The sequence below is a fragment of the Sorghum bicolor genome, chromosome 5, assembly GCF_000003195.3.
Source record: "Sorghum bicolor cultivar BTx623 chromosome 5, Sorghum_bicolor_NCBIv3, whole genome shotgun sequence".
Classification (NCBI taxonomy): domain Eukaryota; kingdom Viridiplantae; phylum Streptophyta; class Magnoliopsida; order Poales; family Poaceae; genus Sorghum; species Sorghum bicolor.
The window spans coordinates 59387811-59402398 of NC_012874.2; the positions used below are offsets into that span (position 1 = coordinate 59387811).

The 14588-nt window shown below is 39.5% G+C and overlaps 1 protein-coding gene across 3 annotated transcripts; it reads right to left on the reverse strand.

Annotated features, from left to right (window-relative positions):
* On the reverse strand, positions 8927–14337 carry LOC8064826 (glutamyl-tRNA(Gln) amidotransferase subunit A). Of its 3 annotated transcripts, XM_021460626.1 has the most exons (14): positions 13957–14084; positions 13469–13629; positions 12410–12502; positions 12181–12297; positions 11871–12095; positions 11702–11784; positions 11487–11587; positions 11041–11164; positions 10780–10934; positions 10564–10700; positions 10310–10480; positions 9977–10201; positions 9644–9877; positions 8927–9484 (listed from the first exon to the last, which is right to left on the reverse strand). In XM_021460626.1, the coding sequence occupies exons 2-14, from the start codon at positions 13469–13471 to the stop codon at positions 9386–9388; spliced, it is 1767 nt and encodes a 588-aa protein (XP_021316301.1). In that variant the 5' UTR covers positions 13472–13629; positions 13957–14084; the 3' UTR covers positions 8927–9385. The 3 variants fall into 3 exon arrangements, with proteins under 3 accessions (XP_021316301.1, XP_021316299.1, XP_021316300.1); XM_021460624.1 differs by lacking the exon at positions 13469–13629 and having other exon boundaries at positions 13957–14337; XM_021460625.1 differs by lacking the exons at positions 12410–12502; positions 13469–13629 and having other exon boundaries at positions 13957–14337.

The following is a 14588-nucleotide window of genomic DNA, read 5'->3' on the forward strand; positions in this document are numbered from 1 at the left end:
TTATTATCCCGGCCGATTGTGCATGGAAGAATGTTGCTCTTTGCAGAGTACATGTACATGAAGGAGCAAGGTGCGCATTCGGGTCTGTTTGGTTCGTCGCCTGACAAGCTTGCTGGGCAAAAGTAACATCATTTTTAATTTTTTCTAGTGATGTGGGGTTTTTCTAGTGTTTTAGCATTCAAAATTTAATATAAACTTTCCCTAATAAATACCTTCTAGTGTGAATTCTCTAGTGTTTTAAGTAGTGGTAGTGTTTTATTACCACTAGAAGAGCTCTACCATTTTAGTAGTGCTAGCTCTATAGGCTACTAGAAATGGATATCGGGAATTGCTTCATGAGGCAGGCAAAGCTTTCTAGGGTCCAATCCAAACATGCCCTCAATCCTTGATGTGAGCTATCTTGTGAGGTAAAGTTTATTTTGCCCTTAAGGGTATGTGCGCTCACTCTCCTACTCATTGGATTCGCTTGAGAAGTGTGCAAACACACATCTCAATGTAAAACTGCTTTAAGATGTGTGTTTACATACTTTTCAAAACGAATCCAATGGATGGGAGAGTGAGAGCATGTGCCATTAAGGGCAAAAAACCGCCTTTTGTCTTGGGAGTACATTGAATTTTTAAGCTGTTATAACTACTCCCTCCATACTCGTAATTCAAGTCGTTTTGGACAGCGACATGTCTCCAAAGCATAACTTTTCAAGACAAATCTATTCATATAGTTTTCACATTTTTAAACTCAACAACTTAATATTCATGATTTATATTTCTAATGTTTGAACCAACTCTTATCCTAACCGACTTGAATAACCAGTATGAAGGGGGAGTACATAAAAAAGTTAAACTATGCCATAAATATGATGTTTGTTTATTACTCCATTAGGGCAATCCCAATGCAGAAACCAGCATAGTTTCTATAGACATTAATTATGGTGCCACCTAAGCATTTTGCTGATGTGGCAAGGTATTTATTGAAGAGAGAGAGCAAAAATCATAGAAACTGGGTCTAACTTAGAAACCATGTCTACGCGAAATCCAAGACATGAAGTGATACGATTGGTTGAGAATGGAGAGAGAATGAATGTGATTGGATAACAAATTATTGTATAGAAAGTATCCATTGGGACCATAGTTTCTATACATAGTGTCTATAGAAATTAATAAGTATAAAAACTACATGTAGTTTCTAGCATTGGGAGTGCCCTTAGGGCACTCACAATGCAGACTCTATCATAGAGTCTAAAGTTATTTATTATCTCGAACAATGTGGACTTGGAGTCTAAATAAGACTTGGAGTCTTATTTTTTCTACCTCTTTCTTCAATAAATATGTTGTCACATCAGCAAAATACCATAAATAATATGTAGTTAATTGTCTTGGACTCTGTGATAGAGTATTGTATTGTGAGTGCCCTTAGGGCATCCCCAATGGACCTCAAATTTCCAACATAACTGAATTTCTCTTAGTTGCAAGGGTGTTAGACTACTGAGCTAGTGGCGGAGAAATAGATAGTCTCGCACTCGCGCACGTCTTTCAAAAATTTCTCTCAATAAGGCGTTCCCAATGGACCTCAAATGTCGCCAGCATGCATAGCTGAATTTCTATTGGTTAGAAGGGTTACAAACTACTCCCTCCATCCCTATAAAAAAATTGTTTTGTACAAGGTTTAGATCAAATATTGAGAATATAAATCGTGAATAACTTTTGAGTTGTTGAATTTATAAATATTAAAACTATATGAATATTTGTCTTGAAAAATACTTTTATAAAAGTATACATATACCACTTTTTAATAAATATTTTTATAAAAAACAAGGAGTTAAAATTAGGTTTTGGAGACCGTGTCATTGTCCTAAACGACTTTCTTTATGAGTATGGAGACCGTGTCATGGCCTTGTTTAGTTCCAAATTCTTTTGCAAAATAGGAATAGTAGCACTTTCGTTTGTATTTGACAAATATTATCCAATTATAGACTAACTAGGCTCAAAAGATTCGTCTCGTCAATTCCGACTAAACTGTGCAATTAGTTTTAATTTTTATCTATATTTAATACTCCATGTATATGTCTAAAGATTCGATGTGACGAGAAATCTGAAAAATTTTGCAAAATTTTTCATGAACTAAACAAGGCCGTCTTGCATGTTTTTTTTCTCGAAAACTTATCTCTCACAACTGTGGTCTGACGTTTCCTTTTTTAATATTTTGGAAGTTCAAGTCGCTACTGATTCATTCATCTCCCTTGCACAACCACAATTTACTAATTTTAGGTAGACTTTTTCTAGTGTTTTAGTATTTAAAATTTAGTATAAAATTTTTCTACTAAAATATCTCTCAGTATGATTTTTTAGTGCTTTGACTAGTGGTACTATTTAAAATCATTAGAAAAATTCCACTATTTTGATAGTATTGAGGACGCCCTTAGAGATAGAAGAATAGAAAGGACAATAAGGCCTTGTTTACTTTCACCCAAAATCCAAAAACTTTTTAAGATTCTCCGTCACATCGAATCTTTAGACGCATGCATAAAGTATTAAATATAAACGAAATTAAAAACTAATTATACAGTTTGGTCGAAATTTACAAGATGAATTTTTTGAATCTAGTAAGTTCATAATTAGATAATAATTACTATAAACAAACGAAAGTGCTACAGTGTTCCGAAAAAATTTCGGCAAGATACTAAACAAGGCCTAAAGGCCGGAGCATATTTTTTAGCCAGCTCACATCCTTCGGAACCATGGACGAGACGGAATACAGAAGGCAGTGCTGATGTGCCTCGATCGAGAAGACTTTGACCAAACGGTGCTGCACACAACATAGCCACCGCTTGGACTACAGTTACCATGCCACTATCTCATCCTCCGTTTCCAACTAAGGCCTTGTTTAGTTCCCACCAAAAACCAAAAAGTTTTCAAGATTTTCCGTCACATCGAATCTTACGGCATATGCATGAAGCATTAAATATAGACGAAAACAAAAACTAATTACACAGTTTGTCTGTAAAATCACAAGACAATTCTTTTAATCCTAGTTAATTTATGATTGAACAATATTTACCACAAACAAACGAAAGTGTTACAGTAGCGAAATCCAAAAACATTTCACATCCAAACAAGGCCTAATTCCTCTGCCCACTAGTACTCCCGGCACTTGAGCTGTTGAGCACTTGGCCTGGCCACACAAATTAACACAACGCAGTCTCTGGATGGACTAAGTACCAGCTAGTGGACGTCACTCCTCGAGGACATGCATGCATATGTTCTTTTCATTTCAGAATGCAATTTTAATATAATAGTGAGTTAAACTATCTTAAATTCAATTAAATTTATATAAAATTTTTAATATTCATGATACCAAATATTTATCGTTAGATTCATCATAGAATATAATTTCATAGCATACCTATTAGGTGTCATAATTAGACTTTTCTGTCAAATTTGGTCAAGGTTTAAACTTCAAATAATTTGATTGAAGATAAAACTACTGCTCCCACCCAAAAAGAATGTAAATATCCTCTTTTTTTTTGCATAGGCCTTGTTTAGTTCACCCCGAAATCCAAAAAGTTTTCAAGATTCCCCGTCACATCGAATCTTGCGGCACATGCATGAAGCATTAAATATAGACGAAAATAAAAACTAATTACACAGTTTGTCTGTAAATCGCGAGACGAATCTTTTGATCCTATTTAGTTCATAATTGGACAATATTTGTCAAATAAAAACAAAAGTGCTACAGTAGCGAAATCCGAAATTTTTTTTGAACTAAACAAGGCCATAGTCAATAGTATCAGTCTTAAGTTTGACTAGTGGGTCTATAAAAAGTAGTATAGTATAAACATTTTATCTCTAAACATATTCCATAATTATTTGATAATACCTATTATACGTACGCATCATAAAAATAACATTATTAAATTATTCGACCAGACATGAGATTGAACGACTCGTCATCGAGGGGGAAAAAACCGAGATTTATGGTTTTTTTTGTCCAATAGATAGAGGGAATATTGCATGCTTTTTTTACAGCCTATCATGGCAGAGGCGCAGACCAATCTGCCGCTGCACAGTCCAACGCGAGAGAGAGAGAGAGAGAGAGAGAGAGAGAGAGAGAGAGAGGGAGACGCACGCACGCGAGCCATGCACTGCCTGCACTGCACGGACCGGCGCCGCGGAAAACGACGGCGGCGAACAACACAACAGGCCGCGCGCCGGTGCCGCAGTCAGTCGCTGCCGCATCGTTGTCGTCGTCTGCGCGCAGACTATTCGTCCGTTCCTTTGCATGCACTGACAGTGATGCATGCCGCCGCACGCGCGCCATGCATGCATGCATGGTCTGGTCGGTCCCGCGCATATACTCCAGTCTTCGTTCCACGGCATGCGCTTGGACTCCCGCCGTTAACAGAGGTGTTAATGTGTTCTCCAACCTCAATACATCAATTTTCATGGCCGGTTGCATGACCGCCTCTAAAAAAATAGATGATTTTAGGGACCCTTTGGTTAGAAACGCGGTTTGGAAACTGGCTTTCTACAAACCAAAACTGAAATCTGATCAATCCTAGAAATATGCCTTGTTTAGTTCCAAAAATTTTTGGGAAATTGGCACCGTAACACTTTCGTTTTTATTTGATAAATATTGTCCAATCATAAACTAACTAGGCTCAAAAGATTCGTCTCGTCAATTCCGACCAAACTGTGCAATTAGTTTTTATTTTCTTCTATATTTAATACTTCATGCATGTGTTTAAAAATTCGATGTGACGGGAAATCTAAAAAATTTTGTAAATTTTTTTTGGAACTAAACAAGGCCATACTATATTAAAAAGAACAGGTGATCTGCATGTTTGCCAGATTGCAGGAAAAGAAGACTGAGCAACTCAAACTGCTTGGCTAAAATTAGTAGCCAAATTTTATTGTTTAGCCAATAGAAAAGTTATTAAAAAAAAGAAGAGATCCACAACAGTCTTGTTATTTTACAAAATTAGGTATCAAGCGTCCGTGGTTGGCTATATATGGCCACCGAAAATTAAGGAATAACCAGCTTGCTATTTTACAAAATCAGGTAGCACATTTGTTGGAGCTTACTTTTTGCTATACAAATGCTAAAATTGCCACTACAACAAGAATAGCCAAGCTGTTGGAGTTGCTTTAACCGCATATCTTTTACTCCCTTCATCCCAAATTATAAGTCATTCCAAAAATTTTAGAGAGTCAAAGAATCTAAAGTTTGACCAAATTTATATAATAAAATAATAATATTCATGATATCAACTAAGTGTCATTAGATTTTTCATTAGTTATATTTTTTATAATATATCTATTTGATATCATAAATCTGTATAATTTTTTTCTATAATTTTGATCAAACTTGAAATCCTTTGACTCTTCAAGATTCTTGGAATGACTTATAATTTAGAATGAAAAGAGTAGTATAATAGATCACTTCTGAAATTTCTAAACAGCTATTCCCTTCATTCCAAATTATAATTTATTTTAACTTTTCTAGATACATAGGTTTTATTATGTAATAGCTAGATATAATCTACATCAAAGTAAAAATAAACATTATGTATCTAAAAAAACAAAACAAATTACAATTTAAAACAGAGGGAGTACTAGTCGTCAGCCCAAAATAATTTGCGATCTAGTCAGCTAAATTTCGCTACGTGTCCGATTGAAGCCATGATTCATGTCTTGGGCTGAATCCTTGTGCTGGATTGCGCCTATTTGTTTCCGTTCGTGGACCTTTTTGGCCCAGTCCTTCGCCACGCCAAGGGTGGAATGGTGGGTTATATACGAGTAGAAATGACATTTTGCTAAAAAAACGAGTAGACCTGACGTGGGTCACTGGGTCGGTTTAAATTTAATTTTTTTCAAAAAAGAAGTTATTTGAGGTGTCCTAGTTTTCTAATTTGTTTTAGGTTTCATTGGCATTAAAAAACCATGTCTATCCTGTCCAATTTAGAATAAATAGTGGGTTTATTTCAAGTTGAGCATAGCTCATCTAGTAGTGTTCCTTATGATAGAAACCTACCTACCTGGTTAAATCCTCGACTTGATATGTATCAGTTGTGATTCACAAATAAACATAATGGATTTATTTTTCCTGTCCATTTCCTTTTAAAAAGTGTATTTTGACAATCATTCAACTTCTTTTGCATAAAGTAATACTCCTACCTTTTCACTTTCACTATTTGGGAAGAATCACTCTCATTAGTTGTATATGTTGAGCAGTAATATTTATGATTTAACTAAACATAACAATTTTGTTCTTGATACAGTATATAATATGTCTTGTACGATCTGTGAGCTCGATGGGCTGTGCTTCCTGCGGTTGCAGCGTGCTTTAGAGACACAACTACAGTAAAGTTCTTGTGCAATTGTATTAGCAGCAGCTGCAGCCACGAGCCCACAACCACAACAAGCAGAAGTCATATATTATCCTCATAGCCTGTTATATTTCTTTTATTTTATTATTTTTGCATGAGGGCAGAATTAAATGGACCTTTCTTGATTTACTTTTTCAGTATCATGTTGACGTCAACATATTGCTTTAAGCATGACATCTGAAATGGTATCTAAAAGAAAGAAAACAGAGACCCGAGAAAAGTGTTGACATAAGTGCTAACTTTATCATCTTTGTGCTATTATTTTAGCTATGAAAATGACTATTGACTTTGTACGTGTTTTTCAGGTTTTAGGCATGAATTATTCTAGTACTTTTCAGAGTTATAGTACTACTTTGCATACAGTTTCTTTTTTTAAAAAAAAAAATATTAGTGTTACAAGAATTTTGGTTCCTACAAGTTTCATCCACTTTGAGTTATGCGCATGCTCCCACTTTCTCTCAATTGGGCCACTCTTGCCAATAAACAAGGCCCGTAGGCCCATCCGGTTGCAAGATACAATGCCTAGTAGGCCCGTGGCTTTGCATACACGTGCGTAAGAACTTGTCATCCGGTTGGAAAGGGTACAATGGCCCAAACTTGTCAAACTAAAATGGCAACCAACACGTCATAGGGATACAAAGAACTTTTGTTTTTAGTTTTTTATATATAGTTTCCCTAAATATAATGTACAGTCATCTAGATGATTTGTGGCTTAGAAATTTATTTGTCATTTGTTCCAATACATCTTGGAATTAAAATGATATCGTCGCTTGACGCGTCTTGAAATTGGACTTCATATAGTCATTGGACACATATTGTTCTACATGTATGAGTACGGGTTGTTACTCTAGGTTGCACATGGTCCATAGCTACACAATACGCTCGTGCTATTAGCACGTTGCACCCCCACTTTTTTGTGCTCCCGCTCGGTTTTGGCAGCGAAACATTGTCTTGGTCGCTGCCTATGACCGCCTCTAGCCCTATCTCAACGATATTCTCCAACTTTGCATAAGTGTCCCCCTCCCCCACCCTACTGTCCACGCGCCTCTACCACCTCCTGCTTGACTTCAACGACGAAATACTGCCTCCACTGCCGTTCGTAATAGTCATCAACCCTAATCACAATATCTATCTCCTTCCTCTCAAGTCGATGCCCCTGCCATCCTGCTACCACCCTATATTGTCACCATCATCGTCCGTTCATTGGCCTCTTGAAACTTCCCTTTTATAGATGGACAACATAGAATTGCCCAACCCCAACCCTGATGCTCTAACCACGAACTTCTCGACTCTTTAGAGGAGACATTGGGTCAGACATAAGGGCTAGTTGACTAGGATTTTCGTCTTACATGGATGAGAGAGAAAACAACAAAAGCTCATCACTACAAATGTGTAACCCACTAATCGATTTGCATCTCACAAGACAAAGCACACTCCATCCACCATGTTCTCTCCGCTTCTTATCTTAAATAAGTAAACAAAATACTCTTCCGGATGGACCTACAGGGTGAGTTAGATTTCAAATAGATAGTGTATGTCTATTTCCATTAAAAATCGCCCTAAATATGAGGGAGAGGTCTAGTTCCATTGAAAAATGCCATAAACCTGAGGGAGAGAGACACAAGGAAAGTAGAGGAAGATTATAATTTATGTGGTGTGAACCAATCAAAGTGAAAAGACATAACACAAACTCGCCCCCCACGTGCTTGATGTGTTAAGGGCCTATTTGGTTGGGCCCAGGCAACCTTGCTTGGGAGGAGCTGCAACCCTAGGTGTCCGATTTCAACCACTTGGGGCCAGGATTGCATCTGCAAACCTTGTCTGATTTCAAGTGCTTGAGTATTAGGCACAAAATAGAAGATCCTACCTGTCTGTTTTGTTCACAAGCTGAAACTGTTGGCCACCTTTTCTTTGATGAATGTGCTTGACAGACAGCTGTGGAGTTGGCTTTCTGAAGCTTTAAGGCCTTGTTTAGTTTAACCCAAAAACCAAAATCTTTTCAAGATTCCCTGTCACATCGAATCTTGCGGCATATGTAGAGCATTAAATATAGACGAAAATAAAAACTAATTGCACAGTTTACCTGTAAATCACGAGATGAATCTTTTAAACCTAGTTACTCTATTATTGGATAATGTTTGTCAAATAAAAACGAAAGTGCTACAGTTTCGAAAACCGAAAAGTTTTCAGAACTAAACAAGGCCTAAATAAGTGTGTGGGTGACAATTTCCTGGCTGTAGGTACTATGTGGCTTAGTAATTCTTGGTGCTTAGTTCATAATATGATTTGTGCAGCTGCCCTGTGGGACTCTGGAAACTAAGAAACTAAGAATGGAGGCTCCTGTTGTAAGGTAACATTGATGATCCATGTTTAAATTGAGGATCCTGGCTACAAGACCACACAGGCTGCGTGGCAGCCCAGGTGGATGGTGTTGGGAAAAGTACCTCTACAGCCATGAGCCATGCTCTAGACTGGCAGCAGGCCAACCTGCCGGCTGAATTGAAAGCTCATCTATGAACCACTCCGGTATGGAGAACGCTGCGGAGGATAAGTGAATCAATCTGTAACAATTCAAATCGGTTTGGCATATGTAATAGGCGTTTTTGTTGTCAGGTTTAACTTGCTGGTTTGGGTCCGTTTTTGCTGCTGTTTGGCTTTTCGGAGTAAACTGGATGCTGTATCTGAACTACACTGTTTCTGTGTTTGGTTAATACTTAGGCCCTGTTTGGTTCCTCTTGCTAAATTTTAGCTAGCTAAAATTATTTTAGCTACTCTTGAGTGATTAGTGGAAGTAAACTATTTTAACTCTTTTTAGTCAATGTGTTTGGAAGTTTAGCTACTAAAGTGACTAAAATTTAGCAAGGAACCCAAATAGGCCCTAAATCTAGAGCCTCACCCTCAAACTATATAAAAAAAATTCAGGCCCACTGATCGTCTTCAACTTCAGCTTCCATAATGACCCTTGTGCTACCATCATCATCGCACCTCACCAGCAGCTTGCTCTACCTATGTATGCCGTCATTTGGCCCCAGATCATCGATCGGAGGCCGCTGTTTGTTGTGATTAGTGACAGACTGGTACGCCATTGCCAGCGCCAGAGCCTGCGAGGAAATGGGAGTCAATACAACAGGTAGCCATGGTTGCCACATTGCAGCACCGGAGGGTTTCTTTGGTCTCACTGAGGCACTGACAGGTTACCCTACTAGCTACCGGTGCTGACATCTGATGAGAACAAGAGGTTATAAGCGGAGGAAGCTTACAATGTGGTCGTGGTCTGGAGGAGCGTATATGCCTGTCGTCACTGTGGTTCTTCTCTTTGTACCGCCTTTCGGTGGGTCCTCAATGCTCTTCAAGCCCGTCGGCACCACGACCACAGGCATACCAACAAGGTTCCCGAGACAGACGCGCTCCCAGTCGGTCACGTTGCCAACAAATGCATCAACTGTGAAACTGTCTTTGATTTCTCTGATCAACTTGCCCCGTGCTCGCTGCGCCTGTTCATCAGAAGTTCAGAACACAAATACGGTAACTCAGGCTCCAATGAAGAAGTCGAGACATATAAATGTGCAGCTTAGTTTCCTCTGATGAATAACCTGTATATAGTCCACTGCTGGGATTAACCGCGCACGACGAAGCTCTACTGGCCACTGGTCTTGCGCCTCATAGTCATCATCATGTCCTTCCCGCTGCCAGTTGTCGAAGTGCGCAAGCATATCAGTGTCCATTGTTATGTTCAGGATGGACTGAACTGATTCGACAGTGTAGTTCAGCTTGAAAGGGACCAGTTTGACACCTTTAGAGGAAAGGACATGGACAACCTGGTATCATCACAACAACAAAAACATGTATCGTGTTTGAGGAGCAAATCAGGAATGATCAATACACAAAACTACAGACAGCTGAGCAGATTAAAAGCTCTGTACTACCTCCATCTCAGCGTCATCAAGATAGCCAACGGTGAGTTTGGTGATGTCAACATGAAATGGATCACCCAAAGCAACCTCGCGAGACGACGGATCACCTGCATCCTTTCCACGAATTGCGTCTAATACAATAGCACAATCTACTGCACTTCTGCAGAAAGGACCAAGCTTATCCTGCAATTTTGACTCAGATATTCGTCACTGAAAAGATTGACAGGACTCTGAAAAATGCCAACGAAGAGTTCATGTATAAATACCAAACTCTCAGAAATGCTCATAACATCAGTTCGTGCAACTGTTCCAAATGTTGGGCGCAATGCAGTTACTCCGCATCTAGCAGCTGGATATGTTATGGATCCTGCAGTTTCTGAACCAATTGCAAATGGAACCATTCCTAATGCAGTGCAAAATCGTAGCGTTCAGTAAATAGTTTATAAATTTCTAAGTTCACACATACATGTCATATAACTAACCTGCAGAGGTGCTAGCTGCTGGACCTGCCGACGAGCCAGTAGAAAATTCTTCAATGTTCCAGGGGTTTCGTGTCCTTCCCCCAAACCATATATCGTCATAGGCAAGCGAGCCTGTGACAAGCTTTGCTACAAGGACTGCTCCAGCCGACTTCAATCTGAAGGAGGATGGCACACATTAAAGATATATAGTAACTAGCAATCTAACCCTGATATCACAAGATAGCTTAAAATATGATGCATAAACTGAAAAAAAGAACAAACCTTTTGTACACGTACGCTTCGCTATCAATGACTTGGTTCTTAAACGTCCTTGAGCCCCAAGTGGTCTTATAGTGTGGAACTGCAATTATATCTTTGAGGCCATATGGAATGCCATGCAAAGGACCTGGTATCAGTATTTGTCAGTATGATTTTTAGCGCATAAGTGCAAAATATCAGCCAGGGACTGGCATAATTACTCAAAAGAGAGAAAAAATACACTATTCAACATTAACACCACGAATTCTCAGGCAGTCAGTCTATTAGTCATATGAGCACAAACTTCAAGTGGACTCGAACTCAGATAGCACCCCGATGAGAGAATCAATTGTAATGAGAAGCTATCTATACCAGACATAATTCTAGATGAAGCTGAGGGGAAAGGTACAAGTACTGCCAATAGTGGAGATAATTCTTTAGAAGATCAGGCTGATTAGCTATATATATACCAAGATATTTTCCTTGTGCCAGCAAGTCATCTGCCTCCTTGGCTTGTTTGTATGCTAAATCTTCAGTATATGTAACAACAGCTTCTAGAACAGGATTGTACCTGATAGAGATATCAAGCAGTTGCATTACTAAAATATGTTAATTGTGAGCAGAATGTTGCATTCACACAAGTCATATGAATAATGCACGGAACACGAGCAACATATATATTGACCTCTTTAATCTCATCAGAAATATATCTGTAAGTTCACATGATGTTATTTGCTTTGTCCTAATAAGCTCTCCAAGCTCGATTACCTGACATATGGATATTGCTTATTCTTTTGAGAAGGGATACTTTTTTTATAATCAACGTGTTACACAAGGTGGTTCAGAAAACTGACCGACATAAATGCAATATCTTCATCATTAGTTGGACGATGTACAGAAGACACACGAGGGTACTCGAAACTTCTAGTCTCACTTGTCATGCTGTCACTGCTCCATGACGATTTAAAGAGTAGAACAGAAGGGTTATGCAACCCACCATTCTCCGACGCAACTAATTTCCGATTTTCTCTGAATGCAGGTACATTGAATTCCTTTGCACCATCTTGCATCTCACGTAGCTACAAGCAAGGAAAGGAGCACGCATTAAAAAGCAACATTAACATATTACTTTATGTAAAGGACATAAAAATAGTCCATATATACTTTTGAATCATTGAAGAAAGCAGCATCAAAGTACTTCATGGAATCCTTTAAAGCAATGACATCGCTAATTGGTTCTTTCTTCAGTACATCTTTTGCAGAAATAAACGGCTTTGTGTCCTGAAAATGAACAGGATAAACTATAAACTGATGGTCTAATGCTCCAGGATAAATTACTTTGCAGAAATAAATAGCATCATATTTAAGTATTTAACAGTAAGAAAAGTCGTGCCTTCCAAATCTTGTGGTATTTGGAAACAAGAGTGTACGAGGGACACCTCCCACTGGTTGGTAAGGGCAACCATTTACATTTTGATGGCCATGCCTGAGTACCACAATGAATAAACATAAACAATAGCGATATAAGAGGTCTGATGAGATGAGGCTGTACATGAACTACTTATGATCTTAAGATTTAGCAGCTGACATTGGAATAAAAACTTTTTTTAAATTCAAATGCAAACAAAGTTTAATGAGTACATGAATGATTGCTGTAGTTAGAATAGTCTTTTACTATGTGTTTAGTTGAAGCTGTTAAATTTGATCATTTATATGAACATAGAACTCTTTAGTCACTGCCTTCCTGCATACGCGATGAGATATGGCCCATGAACAGATGTAGTTAGAAACCTTACAGGGCCACTTCTCATCAATATAAAATTTGGAACTTGACGTTCAGAAAACTAAATCTTTACAAAATATGGTTGATGTGATAGCAGAACTTATGTAGCACTATAAATGCATAACCGCTTGGTACCATGGAAACTGTCTGATTCACTCTTGTAAGTCTATAATATCACGTTCCTATACCTACCACTGTGGTACTGCACCTTGAATACCTGAAATCAGCTTCTACGCTCCCCCCCCCCCTCCTGACCTGAACAATGTCAACTTCTACATGTGAAAAGGGGACCATGTTGCAGTAACAAAATTCAGCATAACAATTAAACTAATCTATTGGCATGACCTTGACCAGCAGGTCCAATCAGGTTCATGTAAGCACAATGCCGTGGTCGATGACCCTACTGATTGCGACCATAAGTTTGTCAGTTCCTGCAGATTCTATTGCTACGCAGACATCGGGTGCCAAAATGCTGTAGCTTATAGCTATCGCACCTCTATCCGAATTGCAAGTTTTCAACCACCTACCCTTTGCCTCTGCTCTTACCTCCGCTGCCTACCGTGCTATGAACGGAGCACTACCATTACTACTAGTGGTATATTGGAGCAGCAGCTACGAAGCAACGCATCTAATCTCAGAAGTGACGAGAGTCAACGACGATCAACGAACCATCTCAATCCTCAACTAGCGCCATGTGGAAACGTTCGGAGCAATTCACTCCTCTATGTGATGCTGCCGGCCGCGGCCGGTCCCAGTGCCATTCACTGGTACTGCGGCTGTCGCTACTGAAAGAAAGCTCACGGCTTTTTCTAGGGCCTTGTTTAGTTTACCTGAAAACCAAAAAATTTTCAAGATTCTCCGTCACATCGAATCTTGTAGCACATGTATGAAACATTAAATATAGACGAAAACAAAAACTAATTATACAGTTTAGCTGGAAATCACGAGACGAATCTTTTAATCCTAGTTAGTTCATAATTAGATAATATTTGTCACAAACAAACGAAAGTGCTACAGTTCCGAAAAGTGAAACGGAACTAAACAAGGCCTAGGACTAAAGGATGGGGGACGCAAAAAGAAAAAAAAAGAAACAAATTCGCGATGAAGCAGGGATGAACTGGTTCGGGAGAGAGGGAGAGCGAGAAGGGGGCATATACCATGGCGAACCTGGCGACAGCAGCGGTCCTGGTCCTGATGACTCCGCCTTCTCCTCCTGCTCCGCCCGTGCCCCCTGTTGCTGCTGCTGCTGCTACCGCGGCGGCGGGGGCTGGCGTGGCGAAACAGAGGACGGAGACGACAACGAGGAGGTGGAGGAGGGGGCGTGAGGAGGAGGAGGGAGGTGGCGTCGGTCGGGGACGACGTGGCGGCCGCATGCCTGACACCTGTCGTCCGCGCGCGGGGCCAGGCGGAGGAGAGAGGGGAGGGAGGGGACCGGACGGACAGGGAAGGAGGCGGCGGCGGGGGCCCGGAGCTCGCAGTTGCAGCTGCTGCCGGCTGCCGCTTGGCCGTGTTGAGGAATATTGGCCCCCCGAGCTCACTGCAGACTGGACATATGGCGTGCGCGGCCGTGCGCTTTATGGTGCGATTTTTATATTTTTATTTTATTTATAAACATCTCTAAATTAAAATCAGTCGACTAGTTGTACAAAAGTTGGAGAAAGCAGATCACACCACGTGCCTGCTATTAGTTCCCCGTCCAAAAAATTTTCATCCATCCAATCAAATCTTTGGACATATGCATAGAACATTAAATGTAAATAAAAAATAAACTAATTACACACTTTGGTTG